Source organism: Nerophis ophidion, linkage group LG21 (assembly GCF_033978795.1).
Source record: "Nerophis ophidion isolate RoL-2023_Sa linkage group LG21, RoL_Noph_v1.0, whole genome shotgun sequence".
Classification (NCBI taxonomy): Eukaryota; Metazoa; Chordata; class Actinopteri; order Syngnathiformes; family Syngnathidae; genus Nerophis; species Nerophis ophidion.
The window spans coordinates 696,359-718,783 of record NC_084631.1 but is presented as its reverse complement, the minus strand read 5'-3'; the positions used below and the strand labels follow the sequence as shown (position 1 = coordinate 718,783).

General features: G+C 40.0%; 1 protein-coding gene across 3 annotated transcripts; it reads left to right on the top strand.

Annotated features, from left to right (window-relative positions):
* Nucleotides 1-1,038: 1,038 nt before the first annotated feature.
* On the top strand, nucleotides 1,039-22,378 carry thrap3b (thyroid hormone receptor associated protein 3b). Of its 3 annotated transcripts, none has more exons than XM_061881531.1 (11): nucleotides 1,039-1,363; nucleotides 6,400-6,543; nucleotides 7,980-8,753; nucleotides 10,929-11,528; nucleotides 11,767-11,933; nucleotides 12,040-12,151; nucleotides 12,235-12,310; nucleotides 12,931-13,106; nucleotides 13,192-13,429; nucleotides 13,819-13,968; nucleotides 19,544-19,567. In XM_061881531.1, exons 2-11 carry the CDS (start codon nucleotides 6,428-6,430, stop codon nucleotides 19,550-19,552), a joined length of 2,418 nt encoding a protein of 805 aa, XP_061737515.1. In that variant the 5' UTR covers nucleotides 1,039-1,363; nucleotides 6,400-6,427; the 3' UTR covers nucleotides 19,553-19,567. The 3 variants fall into 3 exon arrangements, with proteins under 3 accessions (XP_061737515.1, XP_061737512.1, XP_061737514.1); XM_061881528.1 differs by lacking the exon at nucleotides 19,544-19,567 and adding an exon at nucleotides 21,411-22,378 and having other exon boundaries at nucleotides 1,040-1,363; XM_061881530.1 differs by lacking the exons at nucleotides 1,039-1,363; nucleotides 19,544-19,567 and adding exons at nucleotides 6,193-6,335; nucleotides 21,411-22,378.
* Nucleotides 22,379-22,425: the final 47 nt, after the last annotated feature.

The window sequence follows — 22,425 nt, the reverse complement described above, 5'->3', positions numbered from 1 at the left end:
TTTTACCTTTTAAATTCCTTCCTCTTCTTTCCTGACAATTTTAAATCAATGTTCAAATATTTTATTTTATTGTAAAGAATAATAAATACATTTTAATTTCATTCTTCATTTTAGTTTCTGTTTTTTTGACGAAGAATATTTGTGAAATATTTCTTCAAACTTATTATGAGTAAAATTAAAAACAAATATTCTGGCAAATCTAGAAAATCTGTAGAATCAAATTTAAATCTTATTTCAAAGTCTTTTGAATATCTTTTAAAATTTTTGTTCTGGAAAATCTGGAAGAAATAATGATTTGTCTTTGTTAGAAATATAGCTTGGTCCAATTCTTTATATATTCTAACAGAATGGATTTTAACCTATTTAAAACATGTCATCAACATTCTAAAATTAATCTTAATCAGGAAAAATTGCTAATGATATTCCATAAATTTTTATTTTTTATTTTTTCAAAAAGATTTCAATTAGCTAGTTTTTCTCTTCAGTTTTTTCAGTTGAATTTTGAATTTTAAAGAGTCGAAATTGAAGATAAACTATGTTTCAAAATTTAATTTTAATTTTTTTCGTGTTTTCTCCTCTTTTAAACCATTCAATTAAGGGTTTTTTTCATCATTTATTCTCTACAAAAAACCTTCCGTAAAAGGAAAAAAAATGTACGACGGAATGACAGACAGAAATACCCATTTTTTTTATATTTATAGATTTATTAAAGATAAATTGAGTAAATTGGCTATTTCTGGCAATTTATTGAAGTGTGTATCAAACTGGTAGCCCTTGGCATTAATGAGTACCCAAGAAGTAGCTCTTGCTTTCAAAAAGGTTGAATTGATTAACGTGGACCCCGACTTAAACAAGTTGAAAAACTTATTGGGGTGTTACCATTTAGTGGTCAATTGTAGGGAATATGTACTGTACTGTGCAATCTACTAATAAAAGTTTCAATCAATCAATCCTTACAAGTGTATGTAAACTTTTGACCAGGACTGTATGACGTCATCATAACACATCATCACAAAAGCTAAAAACGTGCTTCTCGCGAGATTTCGACCTCGATAGCATCCGGAGCTAATCCGCCCGTCGATGTTTGTTCATTCCCGGGCTGCTGTCTCGACGCCTGAAAGACTCGTATTGACCTCCACCCTACGGGGAACCAACATGTATTCGCCTCGTATAAATGTAATTTAGATTTCCTCGACAGTTCTTGTTTCTTTTTTTAGGGTGGAAAGGCCACGTTTTGTCGCATTGCTGCTATCGACACGCTAGCCCGCGAGCTAACGAGCTAGCATCGGTGCTAACAAGCAGGAAGGAACAAAAAGGTTGCTCTCCAAACAAACGACACCCATTACGTCAAAGAAAACAACAGGTAACACGAAGTTTCCTTTTTCTTTTGTGCCCGACATGCTTAAATGCAATATTTCAGCTAACAAATGAAATAAGGTAATTCGCATGCGTGTCGTCGATTGTCTTGTACGAAACACGTCGAGTCACGTCGTCGTTTTATCTCATTTCAGCATCTTACTTTCATAAATGCACTCTTGTGTCAGTCGTATATTTAAAGCCGATGTAACTGGTTTCAACTGGCACTTGCTCTCATTGTGGATTTACAGGATGTAAAGTCAATAGTTGGTAGGTTCATCATTTGCATATTTGGCTTTGACTCCTGGTGCTCATCATTTTAGTCAGTGGTTCTCAAATGGGTACTGGAAGGTATGCTAAGGGGTACGTGACATTTTTTTAATATTCTAAAAATAGCAACAACGATAAAATCCTTTTTAAATATATTAGGGGTCTAATGGTACACAAAAATTTCGGTTCAGTACCTACCTTGGTTTAGAGCAGTGGTTCTCAACCTTTTTTCAGTGATGTACCCCCTGTGAGCATTTTTTTAATTCAAGTACCCCCTAATCAGAGCAAATCATTTTTGGTTTAATGATAAATGGGTTGTACTTGTATTTCCTACCTTCAAGGTACTCAAAGCGCTTTGACATTACTTCTACATTTACCCATTCACACACACATTTACACACTGATGAAGAAGTGGCCATGCAAGGCGCTAACCAGCACCCATCAGGAGCAAGGGTGAAGTGTCTTGCTCAGGACACATCGGACGTGACGAGGTTGGTACTAGGTGGGGATTGAACCAGGGACCCTAGCGAGAGTCCCGTCCAAAGTGGAGCCAGCAGGAAACCATCCCAAGCGGAGGCGGATCGGCAGCGCAGAGATGTACCCAACCGATACACAGGCGAGCGGTCCATCCTTGGTCCTGACTCTGAATGAGCGGTCCATCCTGGGTCCCGACTCTGGAGAGCCAGTACTTCAATAGCCACCGACATGGGAGAAAAAGAATAGAAGCGGCAGATCAACTGGTCTAAATAGGGGGTCTATTTGAAGGCCAGAGTATACAAATGAGTTTTAAGAAAATATCAATGTAAGTTCAAAAACTGAAAAAAAAATACAACAATGTAATATTCATTGTTGATAGCTAGATTTTTTGTAGACATATTCCACAAATATTGATGTTAAAAATTTCTTTTTTGTGATGAAATGTTTAAAATTAAGTTGATGAATCCAGATGGATCTCTATTACAATCCCCAAAGAGGACACTTTAAGTTGATTACTAACATGCGTAGAAATCCTTATTTATAATTGAATCACTTGTTTATTTTTCAACCAGTTTTTAATTATTTTTATATCTTTTTTCCCAAATAGTTCAAGAAAGACCACTACAAATGAGCAATATTTTGCACTGTTATACAATTAATTAATCAGAAACTGAAGACATAGTGCTGTATTTTACTACTTTATATCTTTTTTTCAACCAAAAATGCTTTGCTCTGATTAGGGGGTACTTGAATTAAAAAACATGTTCACAGGGGGTACATCACTGAAAAAGGGTTGAGAACCACTGTAGTAAACCACCAACCCCATCATGGATGTTCTTATACGTGCAAGCAGTCTTGGAAGGAGGAAGATGAGGGTATTAGTAGCCCATGAGAGGGAGTGAGCAGCAGGGGAGAACAAGGAACAAGCAGTGTTAGGTCATTTTAACGTTAAATAAATTATATCGATATTACAATATTTTCTTAATTTATCTTGTTTATAAATATATCGATACATCTTACGAACTCAATATATCGCCCAGCCCTAATTGAAATACAATTAACTTAAACCTTGAACATTATCCATAGTTTTAAAAAAAAATACCATAAGACAGGGGTGTCAGACTCATTTTACATTGGGGGCCACATGGAAAAACTACTAAGTGGGCCAGAATGGTAAAATCACGGCACGATAACTTAACATTAAAGACAACTTCAGATTGTTTACTGTGTTTGAAAATAGAACAAGCACATTCTGAAATTGTACAAATTGTTTATTGTTTTTCCAAATAGATGTTGCGGTTAATAGTATATACTTTATTTGTCGTTATTTATATTTTTTGAATAAATTATGTGATATTGTTCATTAATCAACTCATTGGTGTTAATTTTCAATTTATCAAGTTAAAAAATTAACAAATTCAAATTAAAGTATTTTAATGTAGTTTGATAATTTTCCTCGACTGATGCACTAGCATGTGGTTTATTTTGTACATAAGTAGCATCATCTACAAAGAATTGCTATTGAGACATCCAGTGGACACATTTAGAACAGCTGTTTCTTTCATTCAAAAATTTCAGGTTAATTTTTATACTTCGCAAAATTTTAATACTTGGCAAAATCATCCCACGGGCCGGATTATACCTGTTCGCGGCCTTCCCAGGCCCTGGGGCCCTATGTTTGACACCCCTGCCATAAGATATACTGTATGTGAAAAGGGCAGTAGTTAATTTCTTAGTGCTGAATGAGGGTGCGTTTTGTTGGTTACAACTGTTAGATAAAGGGGATAAAGCCTTCCTCTACTTCTATTTCAGGGCATCTGATAGTCTTGAATGGCTTAGCAGTAATATGCATGTTATTTGACACTAACCTATTTTACCAGAGTTTTTCATATCTGTATGCAAGTAATATGCATGTATTTTCCTTGCAAGTAAACTGTTGTAATTGAAATGCCAAAATACAATATTAATAATGCTTTCAAAAGAGCTAAGTGTTCTTAAAAAGCCTGAGTGTGCCATAGTAATAAAGCCGGTTTGGTGATGTTTGTTGTGGAGGAAGTGGTGTATAACGCCATGGCAACGATTGTGGAGCCCATAGCAACCGTTTGTTGACAACTGGACATTCCCGACACCGGCGTCCATTTTACGACGGGACTATCAAAGAGAACCTGCAAGGAAATCTCCCTGACTGAACCGCATTAAGTACTTGAATAGTATTGACAAGAGTGGATGTTTATCATTGCAAAAATAGACACGTGTTGGACATGCTCTTTTTATTTTATTTTATTCTATTCATCAGTCCAACAAAACAGTACACAATAAGACCATAGTACGGTAATACAAAACCAAACCCTGCCCAGCAATATTCAGAATAGCTATCAACAAAGCAATTGAGAAGACACACAAACATGACACAAAACAAAAATGAATAATATCAACAACATTATCAATATTGATAATTCCAACATAGCAGTGATTATAAATCCCTCATTTACATTATCATCACAGCCATTTATAAAAAAATAATAAAAACATTTATAAAAAAGAATAGTGACACAGTGGCTTACGCTTGGATCACATCCCAAGCTTGACAACACATTGTGTTCAATATTTTCCATAAAGATAAAATAAGTCACATTTTAGGTTCATCCATCCATCTTCTTCCGCTTATCCGAGGTCGGGTCGCGGGGGCAACAGCCTAAGCAGGGAAACCCAGACTTCCCTCTCCCCAGCCACTTCGTCTAGCTCTTCCCGGGGGATCCCGAGGCGTTCCCAGGCCAGCCGGGAGACATAGTCTTCCCAACGTGTCCTGGGTCTTCCCCGTGGCCTCCTACCGGTTGGACGTGCCCTAAACACCTCCCTAGGGAGGCGTTCGCGTGGCATCCTGACCAGATGCCCGAACCACCTCATCTGGCTCCTCTCGATGTGGAGGAGCAGCGGCTTTACTTTGAGTTCCTCCTGGATGGCAGAGCTTCTCACCATATCTCTAAGGGAGAGACCCGCCACACGGCGGAGGAAACTCATTTCGGCCGCTTGTACCCGTGATCTTATCCTTTCGGTCATGACCCAAAGCTCATGACCATAGGTGAGGATGGGAACGTAGATCGACCGGTAAATTGATGGTGCCTATCTCAGCTACAATCGGGCGGAAGTCGGGGTACACCCTGGACAAGTCGCAATGCAGTTTTTTGTACTGATAGAAATTCCATAGCTTGTGTATACCAGTCAGTATGAGTTGTACTGTCAATATCTATCCAATTGTGCACATTCTAAACAGCTCGTTTGGTGGAAGTAGAACATGGCAACTGTATGCATGTTTACGTTAGCATACTAAAATTAAAGTGTTAGATTTTTTTTTAGCTAATTTGGCAACCGTTTACACTAGAATCATATAGCTTGGTATGTGACAGCTGTTAGCATGCAAACAATAGCATGCTAGCATGCTAAGTTTTTCATCTAATTTTACACTTTTTTTCTCTGTTTTTGCGGCCTTACAGCCACATTACTTGATATGTGAGACATGCTAACTGTTTGCATGCCATCGTTAGCACACATGCTAAATGTTAGCATTTTAATGTGCGCATGCAAACGTTTTAGGCTATCTCTGTAGCTCATTTTGTATGGTTACACCTAAAACTCTCGGATTCGAACACTCAGCACCATCTTCCGACGACCCCCGGCCTGAGGTCCAGGGCACAGATTGCAGGCCCATCAAAATTTCCGCGGGAATTTTCCAGTTTTGTAATATACTTCAAATTTTTAAGACTTAGGCGGATCCCAAATGCACTACAGCAGGTACCAATTGGTAAGAAAAGATTAATATTATTTGCGATCACGGCCGATCATGGAAATTAGACGGAGTCATGTCTTGCTGGCTTTGTCTAGTATTGTCTTGATAGCGTGTGTCCTTATTGCTACGCTCACATGTGTGCACAGAAGCCCTCCTCTGTCTGGTGTCGCTGGCTCGGTTCCAGGTGTTGGCATGTTATTGCAGCTGCTGTTCAACCCCCCCAGTTCAAAGTCTTTAGGGCTGACTGATGATAGTTATTATGAGTTGGGTGATGCAAGCGGTCTTCATGACACGTGACAGTTTCACACCGTCCCAGCTTAGTCTGTCAGCAGCTCTGAAAAAGTCTAGCTAGCTGTACAGCAGCTCTCATTTAAAATGGGTCACTTTGTTTTGTTGCGGAACTTATATAATCTATGGACTAGGTCTTGGTCTTTACGTGGACTAGGTAAAGAGCGTGCAGAGCAGTGAAGCGTGACATGTCCAATAACATTCTGTTGTCTGTTTTTCAGGGATTTTAGTTTTGGCATAAGGGCAAAGATGGCTCCCGACTCTCCTGTTCGCTCCAAGTCCAGATCAAAGTCCAGGTCAAGATCTTTATCTAGATCTCACTCAAGGAGCCGCTCCCGCTCAAGATCCAGAAAACGACGCTACAGGTAAATCAAGACAATTTTCTAGCCTTTTTAATGGCTTTTTTTTGTTCTTGTTTTAAGTCAGGTATGTTTGGGTCAGAATATGTTTTGATTGCGATATTTTAAGAGAAGTGCATATGGCACGAATGAAAAATTGCTGTTACCCTCAACATTTGTCTGTACTTGGGTTGAACGTAGGGTTGGGCGATATGGCCTTTTATTAATATCTCGATATTTTTAGGCCATATCGCGATATGTATCTCGATATTTTTGCCTTAGCCATGAATTACCACTTTATGCATATAATCACACCCAGTATGATGATTCTGTCTACATTAAAACATTCTTCTTCATACTGCATTAATATATGCTCATTTTAAGCTTTCATGCAGAGTGGGAAATCACAACTAAGTCAATTTACCAAAACTGTATTTATTAAACAGTTATTAAGCTGTGGCACAAACATTCATGTCATTTCCAAAACAAAAAGTGCAAGATTGTCAGAGACATTTTAAAACAAGCTATTAGTGCACTTTTGTGCATGTCGCTAGGATGACATATAAAACAACACTAAAGTGTTGTACAGAACGCCACTACAATAGTTAAAAAAGAAATACATTTTACTTTTATGCATGATGTCACACAATATATTTAAAAAACTGTCAAATAAAAATGAGCTGCATAATAGGAAATCAAATAGTGTATGGTCCTTTCTTTCTGTGGTGGATTCCTGCGGACGTTATCTCCTTCTGTTATTTTTTTTTCATACGGTGTTGATCTGTAAATTGTTTCTTCAGCATTTTGTGGGTGTGGCACCGAACGGAGATGTTGATATGCAGTTACAAGCACTCTTCATTCTCTAGCGGGTGACTTTTAAAAATGGTTCTACAAACTAGCAGTGGTGCTACTTTTTGGATCAAGGCTTTTGCCGCACAATTGTTCAACATTCCTGCTTGAAGCCAAACCACCGCCAGACGATGCACCACATGCTGTTTTTCTTAGGGATTAATTCTTCCTCCATTTGTTACCTGATTCGCACCTTCTCTCTCTCGTATCACCACTCGCAATGCACTGTTAGCATCACAGTCAATGTTACCCAAGTAACTACCTCTTTGCTCGGGGAGGGCAGGTGACATTGCACGCGTGACTTATGTGAGAAGGTGCAGTTGTTTTAAGTCTCTGAGAAGGAGAGAGTGGAAAACGCATGCAGTGTAATGCCCGCAGCTAAAAGCAACTGTGTGAGAAACGTGTACTCGAATATCACGATATAGTCATTTTCTAAATCGCACAGAGACAAATCCGCAATTTATCGCCCGGCCCTAGTAAGAGATATGGTATTGATGATTGTATAAGCTGCAGCTTCTGAACATTTTTATCTGTAACACAATCATTTTTAATATACCTTCTACAATCTCATGTTTTTTGTTCTGTCTTTTCCCACCTCTTCCGCTGTCATTCAGTTCAAGGTCCCGTTCCCGCTCTCGCTCACGCACTCCTGCGGCCTATAGAAATTATCCCTCCAGGGACTATCAGAACAACCGAGGTGGTTTCCGGGGCTACAACCGCGGCTATCGAAGGCCTTACCACTACCGAGGCCGAAACAGAGGTTATTATGCCCGTGGCCACTACCAGAACAGGGGAGGCGGCTATGGCTATAAGTCCAACTGGCAAAGTGGCGGCGGCGGCGGTGGTGGTGGTGGTGGTGGTGGTGGAGGCGGCGGCGGTGGAGGAGGAGGCTGGCATGACCGCAAACATGAGCAGGACCACCGTTCCCACAGCCCCAGGAGGGGACGCTCACGCTCCCACACGCCAAACAAACGATCTGGCAGCCGCTCCCACTCCCACCACTCTGACCGGTCCTCATCGGAGCACTCTCAGCGCTCCAGGAGCTCCAGCTCCTCCAGGTCGCGCTCATCTACCCCTCGCCATCGCAACAAGGGCAAGCCCAGCTCCAAAATTACAAAGGAAAAGCAACCAGAGAGCCAAGTCGACAGTTTAGTCCCAGCAGGAGAAGGCAGTGTCATCGAGAAGGCATCAGGAGGTAAATGGATCGACTATGACACAAGCCCTAAAAGGTCCAGCTCAGAGATTGCTCACAAAGAGTCGACGGCTACCACGGCTGACAGTCCTGCCAAGTCAGGACAAACGGCCTCCTTCGGCGGCTTTGGCTTCTTCTCCAAGGAGGATCCCAAAAGTGGAGGAGATAAGACGGTGATCTCTGCTGCCTTCAAAAAGTATGTCTGCTTTATTTTTGATCCTAGCTCAATTGGATTCCTGCTTTCTTTATTTTCTCAGCAAATTATGCAACATGTCATTTTTCTTTTAAATATTTTTAGCCTTTTTCAAAGCTCATTGGAAGAACCATCAGGTTAAAATGGATTAGGAGTCCTGATTTTAAGTATGACAATTCTCCTCTGCTGTACACTGAGAGGAACTTTAATGAAATTCCACGTACTTAGAAAGAGGCGCCTTACGTGAGTATAATTACTGTCTCATGGTCTGTATTTGCAGCAAGGATGCCCATTATTCCAATATAATTGTTAACTTTCTACCATTACACTGCTTGGATTGTTCACAAAACCCTACATTAGGCCTGGGCTGATAGTCAAAAAAATCAATTAATCGAAGAATAAATAAAAATGAACTTGATAACTTTGCTAACATCAAAAAAACTTGCCATGTTTGTCGTCTCTGGCTTCACTTTTGCATTGCTCATAGCGCGTGAGGAAGTTTTTTCAATAGCAGAATTAAATCAGAATCTGCAATTTTGGGAGAAATTGCTTGTGAATGCGGATATGTGCAAGGCTAACTGAAATACTAACAGTTGAAATAAATCAGAATATGCAATTTTGGGAGAAATTGCTTGTGAATGCGGATACGTGCAAGCCTAACTGAAATACTAACAGTTGAAATAAATCAGAATATGCAATTTTGGGAGAAATTGCTTGTGAATGCGGATATGTGCAAGCCTAACTGAAATACTAACAGTTGAAATAAATCAGAATATGCAATTTTGGGAGAAATTGCATGTGAAAGTGGAAATGTGCAAGCCTAACTGAAACACATACAGTTGAAATGCGCCAAGTACCAAGTTATAGGACTCTGGGGCATTGGGCTGCAAAATATGCTAAAAACATTAGCATCTATCAAATTCCAAATGATGACTCTCAAGCAGTTGTCTTTAACGGGGGTCCACAGAGGTACCTGTAGCGAGGTAGGGAAATGTTCGGTTAAACTTATTTTTTAATATGTATTTTTTATATTCCACCTGCATTTTTTCCGCTAATTTAAATGTCTTTAAATACGCAGTAACATTGGTTTATATAATTGGTAGTGACTTGGCTAAACTTATTTTTTTAATATGTATTTTTTATATTCCACCTGCATTTTTTCCGCTAATTTAAATGTCTTTAAATACACAGTGACATTGGTTTATATAATTGGTAGTGACTTGGCCATCCTACTTATTGTATCTTACAGGGTTGAAATAAAACATGAAAAATTATGCTGTATTATAATCATCTTAGCATTCGAGATAGCTAGCTATTAGCGCTCATGTTGCAAGATGGTAATTAGCGGTGGGCGATTAGCGCTCTTGTAGCCAGTTAGCTATTTGCGGCACTATACTCTTTTTTTGTATATCTTAGTATTGCACAATACCAAGGTACCTTTAGGATCATCTACATTTAAACAATGTTATCCTATACAAGTAGGGCAGTCCCCACTGCATCTCTTTGTTAGTTTTTTGAATACTTGTCCTGGAAAATGTTGAAAACCCCTGCTCTAAGGTGTCCACTAGCAAAATTGGCTCCAAAAGTTAGCATTCTGATGTTAGTGAGAAGCACTGCAAAGTAACAAAAAAATAGGAGGACAAAGATAATTGCAAAGCTAAATGTCAGGGCGTGCGAATTTGGTTTAAACGAGTGAGTAAGATGAGCCCACAATTTTTCCCAATTTTTCGCAAAGTGATGACAAAAATCCCTCATCCCACCCAGTTTTTCCCACCTGGGGAAGAACTGCACTTCAAGAAGTTCAATATTTATTGTAGTGCATTGTTTGGCAAGAACATTTTTTGACCTTCCTATTGCAATAGTAAAGAAAAAAACAATTGAGGAATCAAAGTTAATTGCATTTGAAAATAAATTTTGCATTATTATTTATATTTATTGTGATTAAATTAATGTTTAATTTGGTCTTGAAGTAATGCTGACAATAACATTGTTTATCCACAAGAATTTAGTGGACAAAATGTATTATCAGCCCAGGCCTACCGCTCATTTTCATTTCTGTAGTGCTGCATCAACCCTTTTTAGGGGATTTGTTGAAGTAAATCAGATGGCCCTACATATTTATTCGTGTCAACTGATAAGAACACATTCATATATTTAACTGTTGGTTGTCTTTCGCAGGTTCCTGGCTGAAAACAAAAGCAAAAAGCAGGCAGCTGAAAAGGGGGCCGGCGATGACGACAAGAGCAGCGCAGAAAGAGAGCAAGAGAAGGGCGTCAAGTCCGGAGACATCTTCAGCATCTCTGTGTCTGCTTTTGGCGACTCCAAGGAAGACAACACCATGCCATTCTTCGACGACGAAGAGGAGGAGTTCCTCAAATCTCACGGTTTGAAAGACAAGGATGAAGATGCTGGGCCTAAATCCGGTGTCACGGCTCGGGATATATTCGGGAAATGGGGGGACGAGCCGAGCTATTCCACCTCCTACCCTTCAGGAAAGGAGAAAAGCCGCAGAGATGAGGATACAGAGACCTTGGATGCTATGGAGGAGATCTATCGAAGCCGCAAGCACAGCAAGAAAGAGGAGAAAGCCAAGAAGAAGGAGAAGAAAGATAAGGAGAAGAGCAAAAGGAGTCCGTCCCCCTCTACGACTACCAAAGGCAAGGACAGGCCACTTTTCCCTGGCGCCTTCCCTCATCGTGACGACTCTCCTGCACCACGGTTGTCTTCATCCAGAGATGATTTTGAACTGAAGGTTGCTTCTTTAGAAGAAATGCCAAGGTATACATGAATGTTGTTTGGGGTTTGGAAAGTGCACAATCATAATTATTGCTGGGTTGCAACCCTGTGACCAAGAGGCACTTTGGGGCGGGCAAACATTCAAAATGACCACTTTTCAAAGAGCACCAAGGTTAAAAGAGCCTAAGCCAGATGTGTTTGTTGGATGTGACGTCACATGCAACCCAGCAATAGGGTTATCGGCTATATTACTAACTTCTGTTTATTCTATCTGTCTCAGTTCATCTGCGTCTAAGAATCGCTTCATGTCCAGAGATCTGTTGAATCCGTCTAAGAAAGATCCGGAGTTTCGTTCCATCTTTCAGCCTGTTCAGTCTGTTCAGCTTCGCAGCAGCCCACCGGAGCTGTTCGCTCAGCACATAGTGTCAATTGTGCATTACATCAAAGGTAGCACAGGACAAGGTCCACTGTGGAACGCTGTGCTGAACAAAGCTTTTGAATGAAGTAGAAGTGACTTCTATTGTGGCATAATACCGCTCTCTCTTCTTCACAGCTCAGCACTTCACATCCACAGACATGACTTTAAGCGAGCGCTTCGCCTTGTACCAAAGGAAAGCTGCAGAGGTAGAAATGATGAAGCCAAGGAAGAGCCCAGAAATCCACAGGTATGCTCATAAACCATGTGCTCAGCATAATGTACTCTTATCTTGCTTGCTGACATACAGCTGTTTTGGCCCTCTTCCCTTAGGAGAATTGATGTTTCCCCCAGTGCCTTTAAGAGGCACTCTCACCTGTTTGAGGATATGGACGAGACAAGCTTTAAGGTGACCCTGTTGTTTGAAAACTTGACGCATTTTCCGCAGCCCAGTTTGAGAGGACCCCAGAGCAACCGTGTTCAGCTTTGTGCTTTTCTTTCAAAGGATGCGTATTTCTAAATCAAAAGAGACCAATTGTGTTTTGTAAGTGCCAAGCGAGCCTTCAGCCTATGAGATATGGTTATTGATTGGGTATGTACCAACCCCAAGCAAAGGCTAAAAGGAAGGGAGTTATGATCCTGCCTCTCATGGGACGCTTATCAATGCCTTTACCTTGTAAGTATCTTTCCATGAAAAGAAACAAATGAAGCTACAAAGCAACTGTAAAAAACCATTAGTTTTTTTTTAAATTTGAAATGATAAATGCATGCTGCTGGTTACCATAAACACTCAACTGTGAACTAAGACTATCTGCCAATGGCGCTTTATTATTTGTCAATACACATATTCACCACAAGGGGGACACAATGCCTAACAACAGTATGATTCATTTGAAGTGCCACAATGTATACATGTGCAATCACAAATGTAATTAATTAGTAACATCTGGGCTTAATTGATGCTCTCATAACTACACCTTAGTGTTGATAACTGTTGAATTAATTACTGCTGAATGTTTTTTTCTGCAGGATTCAGGCAAAAAGTTCAAAGGGGACCCGATGGACCTACGCCTGGATATTGAAAGGCGTAAGAGGTTTGCCGGGAAGGACTACAGGCGCGAAGGAGGCAAGAGCCCCGGAGGCTCCCGAGGGCCGAGCAGAGAGAGGTCCTCTGAGAAATCTGGAAAGCACCACAAGAAGTCAAAGTTTGTCAAAACTAACAAACGCATGTCTTCAAGCTTCTCCGCTTTTTTTTTTCCTCCCCAGTCAAACGTTCTCTTTTGTTCGCAGGAAGGGAAAGAAGAAGCGGGATCGCTCTCCCTCCTCGTCTTCCTCCTCATCTTCTCCATCACCTTACCCGCCCGCGCACTTCAGAGGCAAAGAGTACATGGGAGACGGGGTGGATCACTTTGAGGAGGGATTCAATCAACCGCGCTACCCGCCGCGGGACTACGGCGGCCCCGGGGACAGGGGCCCCCCTCGGGATTACGATGGCCCGCACATGGAAAGAGGCAGAGGCCGTGGATTCGTAAGTGATTGCATGCACCTGGCTTGTTTCATCTTCTCTGTTTGTCACTGAGGTACTGACATCTCACCTTCTTGCAATTTTCTGTCCTAATGGAATCACTGTAGACTTCTCTATGTTCCTACCTCCTAATGCTAAGGAACATTATGTGGATGATGATAATGATGATGACTCTTGTCATACTTAGCACTTCCTGATTTTTACAAAGGTAACGAATCGGTGGACTCTCATAACTATGAAAAAAAAAAAAAAAGCATTGCATTACTGTTATTGTGATGTTCTCTTTGCCCCTCAGCGAATAGTCGGCTCTCATTTGGACCAGATCTCCTCACTTCTACTTCCATCTTCTAGAATGGACCAGAAAAATAAACAACCTGCTCTTCTGATTTCAGTTCCCCAGAGTGAGAGGACGAGGATGGAACCGGGGCAATTATCCTGGCAACAACAGCAACGGAAACCCTGTCAACATGAACCCTCAAGTGCGCCCTCCAGAGGAGGAATGGGATCCTGAGTACACTCCCAAAAGCAAGAAGTATTACTTGGTAAGTCTAAAAAAAATACTACGTTATTGACATATTTCCATGGGGATCAATTGTGCTGTTTCACGATACATTTGACATTTTAAAGTCTTAATAAAAGCTTCATTTGTTCTTTTCACTGCGCCAAGTTTACGAAGACTCGAATACTTTTAATCCCACCGGGAATATAAATCTTAGAAATGATGGCATTAATGATAATTCTTAAAATTTGGATGGACTGCTTGGATTGTAATGGTTTCTATTAAAACATATTTCAGTAACTGACAAAATACACTGCTTGCTAGATGGAGGAAGAGAAGACTCTAAAAAAAATAAAATACCCCATGCTTGTCTGCATGTGATTCAATGAGCTGGTTCCGTTTTGATGTAAAACATTGTGATTTACCAGCAAGTTTTTTGCTTTGTCAGACACGGGCTTATTTATCTTGGCTATGATTTTAGTAATCTGTGCTGCTGAGAATAATGACCCCAAAAAAGTTTTGTTGACTGGAGTGCAGAAATTGCCCTTCAGTTTTTGTCTGTAATAATTCCAAATGAACTTGTTGAAATTTCAAGCCATTGTTAAATATACCAAGTATTTTGTTTGTTTTTCACCCTCCAAATACTACTGCTACTCTATATATTATTTTATTATAAAACAAACTTTACCATTTTTCAGAGCATACTGCAGGTCCCCAATACAAACTTAATTGGGAGAGAGCTTTCAACTCAAATAGTCTACCATTGAAATTAATTGAAATGTCAAAAGACAGCGCACTTCAGGGCGGTATGGCCTAGTGGGTAGAGCAGCCTTGCCAGAAACCTGAGGGTTGCAGGTTCACTTCCTGCCTCTTGACATCCTTGGGCAGGACACTTCACCCTTGCCCTCCGGTGCCGCTCACACTGGTGAATGAATAATAGGTGGTGGTCGGAGGGGCCGTAGGAGCAAACTGGCAGCCACACTTCCGTCAGTCTACCCCAGGGCAGCTGTGGCTACAAATGTAGCTTACCACCACCATCGTGTGAATGAATGGTGGCTTCCCACGTCTCTTTGAGCGCTTTGAGTGTCTAATAACAGAAAGGCGCGATATAAAATCTAATCCATTATAACTTCGAACCTGTAACATGCCTTTTTAGAAAAACAAAACAATGAACATACAACTAATAATTACAGTAGTTTTGTAAAGTGATGTAATAATAATGTACAGCATTTACCTTGTAGAGTTGACTTCTACGGTATACATCTCCTTCCAGCTGCTTCTCTGTCAAACACACCATCAGTAGCTTTTCTTTATTCTCATAAATAATATATTGACAAATAAGCTACCACTGTAATAGCATTTATTATAATATAATAAAGGTAAATAACCATTTAAACATGTAAATATGTGTGTTAGTGACAATGTGTAAGGTTTCCATAAGCATTATTGTATTGATACGAAATATATATTTTTTTAGACTAACTTCAAAGTAGATTTCCTAGATTCTTTGTCAAGTTTTCCATACATGCAAGGCTTACGGAACGGTGCTATAGAATACAATGATGTTGAACTAATTATGTGTGGTTTAAATTGATCGATTGAGATATTTAAAAAAAAAATGAAAGAAGAATTAATGTGTGGCAAACCCTCGGTGACATGTGAGCAACATCAGGAAGTTGTGTCTTTAAAAGAACTACATGGAATGGAGCCCTAATTAGCCTTGATTGCTAACATGTGTATTTGGCTGTTGGCTTCCTATGACAAAATGACTGCTGTGAGGAAGCTCATTAAAACAACAAAACAAGTGCTCGCCTCAGACTTTCGGACGGTACTGGAAACATCTCTTCAAGAGTTGTGAAGGTGTTTTTTTGGTGCACAGCAGGATGAAGAGTTCTGTAAAGTGCCGACTCTGATTAAGCCATCAGATCTGTTGGACCATTCATGGATCACACGTCATTGTGAGGTTTTTTTTTTTTTTTTGCAGTCGAGCTAAGGGTTTTTGGGCGTCAGACGTTTGGACATGTGCGATCTGGAGTTAGGGGAGGGTCGGGCGTTTAAGCTTTGCTCTGGTGTTTCACCTAAGGGCCTGACATCCGAATTTTGGGGGGAATTGTGTACAGTAATCCCTCCTTTATTGCTGTTAAGTGGTTGCAGACATGACTGATAGGAAATAATTTCCAAGAAGTACAACTTATTATATATCAAATATTTTCATAGCTAGAGCATAAAATCCTGTTTATTACATTTTTAAATACATAGATGAACATTATGACAACCATCCAGACATTAAAAATAGAATAGAAAGTATTTTCTTGATCCCTGGGGGAAATTCAGCACCACAGTTCGCTCACAATAGACAATAAATACTATACAGCATTATTCACATGTGAACAATATAAATATTCTACATATATTCTACATTTAAGTACAGTCAAGAAGTAACATATGCATGATACAGTCTGATGGCTGTCTGTATGAAGGACCTCCTGTGTCGTTCCGTGTTGCATTTTGGGAGTCTGAGCCTTCCACTGAATGTGCTCAATCATCTCCACCAGGTCCGAGTGTAGTGGGTGGGAGGTTTTGTACATAATGGCTAGGAACTTTGCTAGACTTCTCCTCTCTGACACCATGGCCAGAGAGTCTAGCTCCAATCCCACCACGTTACTGGCCTTCTTTACCAGCTTGTCCAGCAAGTTTGCGTCTCTCGCTCTGTCCGCTACCCCAGCAGGCCACGGCGTACAAGAAGATGCCCGCCACCACCACCTTGTGGAACATCATCATCATCTTTGTAGGGATGTTGAAGGATCATCGCCTCCCTTCTTGTATAGTGCCTCAGCGTGTTTTGACCCATACAGCTTGTTGTCGTTGTGTACTCCGAGGTATTTATAATCTTCAACCATGTCCACATTGACCCCTCTGATGGAAACAGGGGTCGACGAAGTACTCCTCCTCCTTCCCATATAACACCCTTTTGTCACTTTTACACTCTTTTAATCCAATATAGGAATGCTGCCTGACGTTGAGCCCGTTAGTGGCCACAATACTGGTTTTGGGTCTATCTGATGGCCAATACTTCATTAATATTAATGTTTAAGTTCATTTAGCCATTATATATAATGAAAATACGTCGCATTTTTGGGGGAAATTTATTTGATAAAATCCAACACCAAGAATAGACATTTGAAAGGCAATTTAAAATAAATAAAGAATAGTGGACAGGCTGAATAAGTGTACGTTATATGACTCATAAATAACCAACTGAGAAGGTGCCTGCTATGTTAACCTAACATATTATGGTAAGAGTCATTCAAATAACTATAACATATAGAACATGCTATACGTTTACCAAACAATCTGTCACTCCTAATCGCTAAATCCCATGATATCTTCTTCCTCGATGTCGCTTCTAAACAACTCTGCCAACTCCAAAGGTATGCGCCGCTTCCTCTTGTCCTTTTCTGCTGCATATTTCACTACGTCCAGCTTGTAATCTGCAGTACATGATTTCCTTTTCGGGGCCATTTTTTTTCAGCCCTTCTCAGTTTTTAAAAGTTGCCGCCAACGTTGAAATTATCAATTCTAACAGCTACCGCAGTAACATATAGCAGTTAGCATCCCATGACTCACAATGCACTTCTGGCATGACCCGCCCCTGACGAATTCTTATTGGTTGACGTGTGTATGACGACTGCTGACGTGTGTGTGACGATTGCTTACATTTAGAGAAAAAAAATGTGTCTGGAGGCTGGTATATCTATTTTTAGTAGCACTAATACAAAACCTCACAATAATGTCTGATTGAATGCTAAAAACTTTATGACAGACCGCCTTAAAAAACGTAATGGAATTTTAAATTTTTCTATGAACGATAAAACACTGAATATTGAAAAAATATGAATGTCACACCCCCTTTTGATCGACATATTTTACATTCAAGTGAAATATGAACACGAAGGGTACAAAACTAACCCACCTACAATCTGACATATCACTAAGCTTTAGAACTTTGTTGTGAAAATCTCCTTCCACGTCTGTGGAAACGCTGCCCACCCACACTGCTTGGTGCCTCGTCTGAGCTGCTGTGATGTAGATGACCATAGTAACTAATTACATGACCATAGTAACTAATTACATGACCATAGTAACCAGTATATCATCCAAAAGTGCAGATTCCAACCATTAAAATACTTTGGAAAGTTCCAGCCTTACGGTCGTTAGAAAACATCACTGCACATCATAATGGCAGCTACACTTTTTATCTTAAAGATCTAAAAAAAATTATTTGGGAATGTCCGGCGGGCCAGATAGAAAAGCTTAACGGGCCGCATGTGGCCCCCGGGCCTTAATTTGCCCAGGTCTGGTGTAAAGTGTTTAGGAGGAGGAAAGCGTTTGTAAACATTGCAGTGAAAGTGATTGGAATGATAATCTAAAAGTCAAAAACCCAGGATAAGTCCATGCCAAAATATGCTCATCTCTTTGTAGTTAACAATAAAGAGGCTTTTTGTGTATTTAGTTAATTCAACCATTTTGTTTTTCAATGTAAAAGTAGTGAATTAATTCCTATACTTACGATTCATTCTGGCTCTCTGATTTTGTCCAAATGGATGTGAAATAGTCTTAAATTATATTTATTATGGTTTTGACTGGCTGAAACCTGCTTAGACCTGTGCAAGCTCGCTAGTACACTAGCAGAACAATGGGGCAGTAGTAGTGCTCGTGCATCACAATAACACGGTCCTGGGTTCGATTACCAGGCTCGGGGTCTTTCAGGGTGGAGGTTGCATGTTCTCCCCGTGACTGTGTGGTTTCCCTATAGGTACCACATCTCCACCTCCAAAGACATGCACCTGGGATAGGTGGATTGGCAACATTAAATTGTCCCTTGGTGTGAATGTTGTCTGTGTTGGCCCTGCAATGAGGTGGAGACTTGTCCAGGCCGGTGTACATGCCTTCCGCCCAAGTGCAGCTGGGATAGGCTGCAGCATCCCCTGCGACCCCGAAAGGGAAAAGCTGTACAAAATGGATGGATGGATAAATTCAAACCATGTAGCTTAGTCCTAGACTGACTTATAAGATCGATCCTCGACAGATATCTGTGATAAAAGCACATTTAATAATAGAAATAAAGTGTAAAGACAAACCCACGGCTTTTAACTACTTCTGTGTGTGGAATAAATGTTTCATTTACGTAATCGCTCCTCTCAATAATTATTGAGAGCAGCCAATTTTCACAATGAAAATAATAGAACCGACTGACAATGGCCAATGAATAATTGACTCATTAAAGTGCTTTGGGTTCGCACATAGGCGGTAGATAAATCAATTGATTATTAACTTAAAATAATAAATGGAATTTTAAGTTTTAGTTTTTACTAGGATTGTTATAAATAACGAAGTAACTCTTGTCATTCACAAAAAATGTGTCTAATAATTGTGTATATGCTCAAAATATTTTTATCCAAGTTTTAAAAGCTGAGTGATAAGCAGATCCAGCAAGTAAATGTATTGCTAATTGTTCAACAAGAAATACAAACTACAAACAATAAAATGATCACCTGCTGTACAATGTCTACTCTGTGGAATGCTGACTGATGAGATGTTTACATCTTCCTGTTTAGATGGATTAATCATAATCCTCAAGCAGGTATAAAAAAAGGTAACTAGCATCCTTTTCATTGCTGTTGAATTATTCTCTGTTTATCAATCAATCAATCAGTGTTTATTTATATTGCCCAAAATCACAAGTGCCTCAAAGGGCTGCATAAGCCACAACAACATCCTCGGTTCAGAGCCCATAAAAAGGCCAAGGAAAAACTCACAACCCAGTGGGACGTCAATGTGGATGACTATGAGAAACCTTGGAGAGGACTGCACATGTCCCCTTCCTCTAGGATGAGACCAGACGCAGTGGACGTCGAGTGGGTCTAACATGTGAAAGTCCAGTCCATAGTGGGTCTAACATAATAGTGTGAAAGTCCAGTCCATAGTGGGTCTAACATAATATTGTGAAAATCCAGTCCCTAGTGGGTCTAACATAATATTGTGAAAGTCCAGTCCATAGTGGGTCTAACATAATATTGTGAAAGTCCAGTCCATAGTGGATCTAACATAATAGTGAGTTTATGGCCAAAATCTTCTTATATACAAGTGAGAGGCATGACTTACAATGTAGAAATTAGGGATGTTTTTTAGAGGGCTCCTTGTGTAACCAATGACTCCTATTAGCTTCATTGGTAGCAACCTCGCACTTGTCGTGTATTACAAATTTAGAATGCATAAAAAAGAAAGACATGCATGTTTTTGTTTTACATAGGGATTGTGAATGATAGCCAAACTCTGGAGGAAAAAATGCAGTTCCCCTTTAAACTCCGATGGTTTGCCCTGTAAAGCAGGTTACCCGTAAAGTTATATGGTCTGTGATAAACCTACGACAGTACAGTTTTGAGAAAATAAAAATTATGTACATCCAAGTAAAACATTTGAAAAAATGTTCCGACAATAAGGTGGATTTGTATCCAAATATTGGGGTCTTTTACGTTAATTTAAATAAGTCCCTTATTTTTCGGACTATAAGTCGCTCCAGAGTATAAGTCGCACCGGCCGAAAATGCATAATGAAGAAGGGGAAAAAAACATATATATGTCACACTGGAGTATAAGTCGCTTATTTGATAAAATCCAACACCGAGAATAGACATTTGAAAGGCAATTTAAAATAAATAAAGAATAGTGAACAACAGGCTGAATAAGTGTAGGTTATATGAGGCATAAATAACCAACTGCTATGTTAACCTAACATATTATGGTAAGAGTCATTCAAATAACTATAACATAATAGGTTTACCAAACAATCTGTCACTCCCGATCGCTAAATCCCATGAAATCTTCTTCGTCTCTATCGCCTCTGGTATGTGCACTGCTAGCATCCTTTCTTTCTGCTGCTGGATTGCTGTTCTCTGCAGCATATTTCACTACGTCCAGCTTGTAATCTGCAGTATATGATTTCCTTTTCGGTGCCATTTTAGTTCAGTCCTTCTCAGTTTTTATAAGTTACCGCCAATGTTGATGTGATCCATTTTAATAGCTCCGGCAGTAGCGTATAGCAGTTAGCATACCATGACCCACAATGCACTTCTGCCATGACCCACCCCCGCCGAATTCTTATTGGTTGGCGTGTGTGTGACAATTGCTGACATTTTCTTGGTCGCTCACACGAATAAGATAAATGATATTTGATATTTTACGGTTATGTGTTAATTTCACACATAAGTCGCTTCGGAGTATAAGTCGCACCCCCGGCCAAACTATGAAAAAAAAACGTCAACTTATAGTTCGAAAAATACGTTAAATACTTGTGATAATTTACTCCATTAAAAAAAGCAAGGGATTAATCATGATTTAAAAAGTGTGATTAATTGGATTAATATAAGAAATGATTTAACATCCCTAGTTTTTACTTAAAAGTTCTTGTCTTGTCTCGTATCAGCACGATGACCGAGACGGGGAGAAAGGCTGGATGGAAAACCGCGGGCGGGGCCGAGGCGCTTTTCCGCCCCGCCGGGGACGCTTCGTGTATCGCAAGGGAGGCAGCAGCCCCAAGTGGGCGCACGACATGTTCCAGGGCACGGAGAAGGCGGCGGAGATGGGAGACGACAACATGGAGAGTCAGCCTAAAGACGGCAAGAACGCAGATGACGGCCTGAAGCCCTAAGCAGCCATCAGCGTGTCCGCGTAGAACCGCTTGTAAAAACGTCTTTTCCCCCCTCATTTACTTTCTCTGTTTGATGTTAGATTTATGATTGAATGCTGCTGAGAAAAAAAGGCAACTTTCAGTGAAAACAAACAAAAAAAATGTGTGCCTTAGAAGGAAACAACAGTTACGTTTTGCTCATTTCCCCCTCTTCTCTCTTCTTCGTTGGTGTTTGGAGCTGTGATGCCGTCTTGATGTTAAAACTGCATGTTGCGTAAGTGCTTCTCCCTGCGGGACCAATCGCTACCCTCCAAATTTATTTGCATTATTTTAGATTCACACATGATTCTTTTGAGGAACATACATGTTTGTGTGTTTTCAGGTGGGGGGAAAAGGATCCACCCCAAAATGTAACTGCTCGGTGTATTGTGTAGTCAATAATACAGGAGAACAGAATCTTTTTAGCAAAGTAATTAATTTTTTAGGTTGGGACTTTTATTTGAATAGACAAAATACACATAGATGCAATTATAAATTCTTCAAAAAATATATGTAGAGACACGATAATGTGGTGTTTGTTTTTGTTACTGTAATTTGGCAGTAAAATAGATCTTTCAACAGGATATTTTAAGAAGTTGAAAAAATATTTGACACTACCTTCTGCATGTGTTCAACGCAACTGTTTTTTTTCTGATGGGAGGACTTTTGTACTGTGGAAGAGCTTTCATGTTTGTCTTTTAATTTTCAATAAATATGTTTTTCTTTTGATTCAGGACTGAGTTGAATGTGACAAATAACGACATCTTTACTG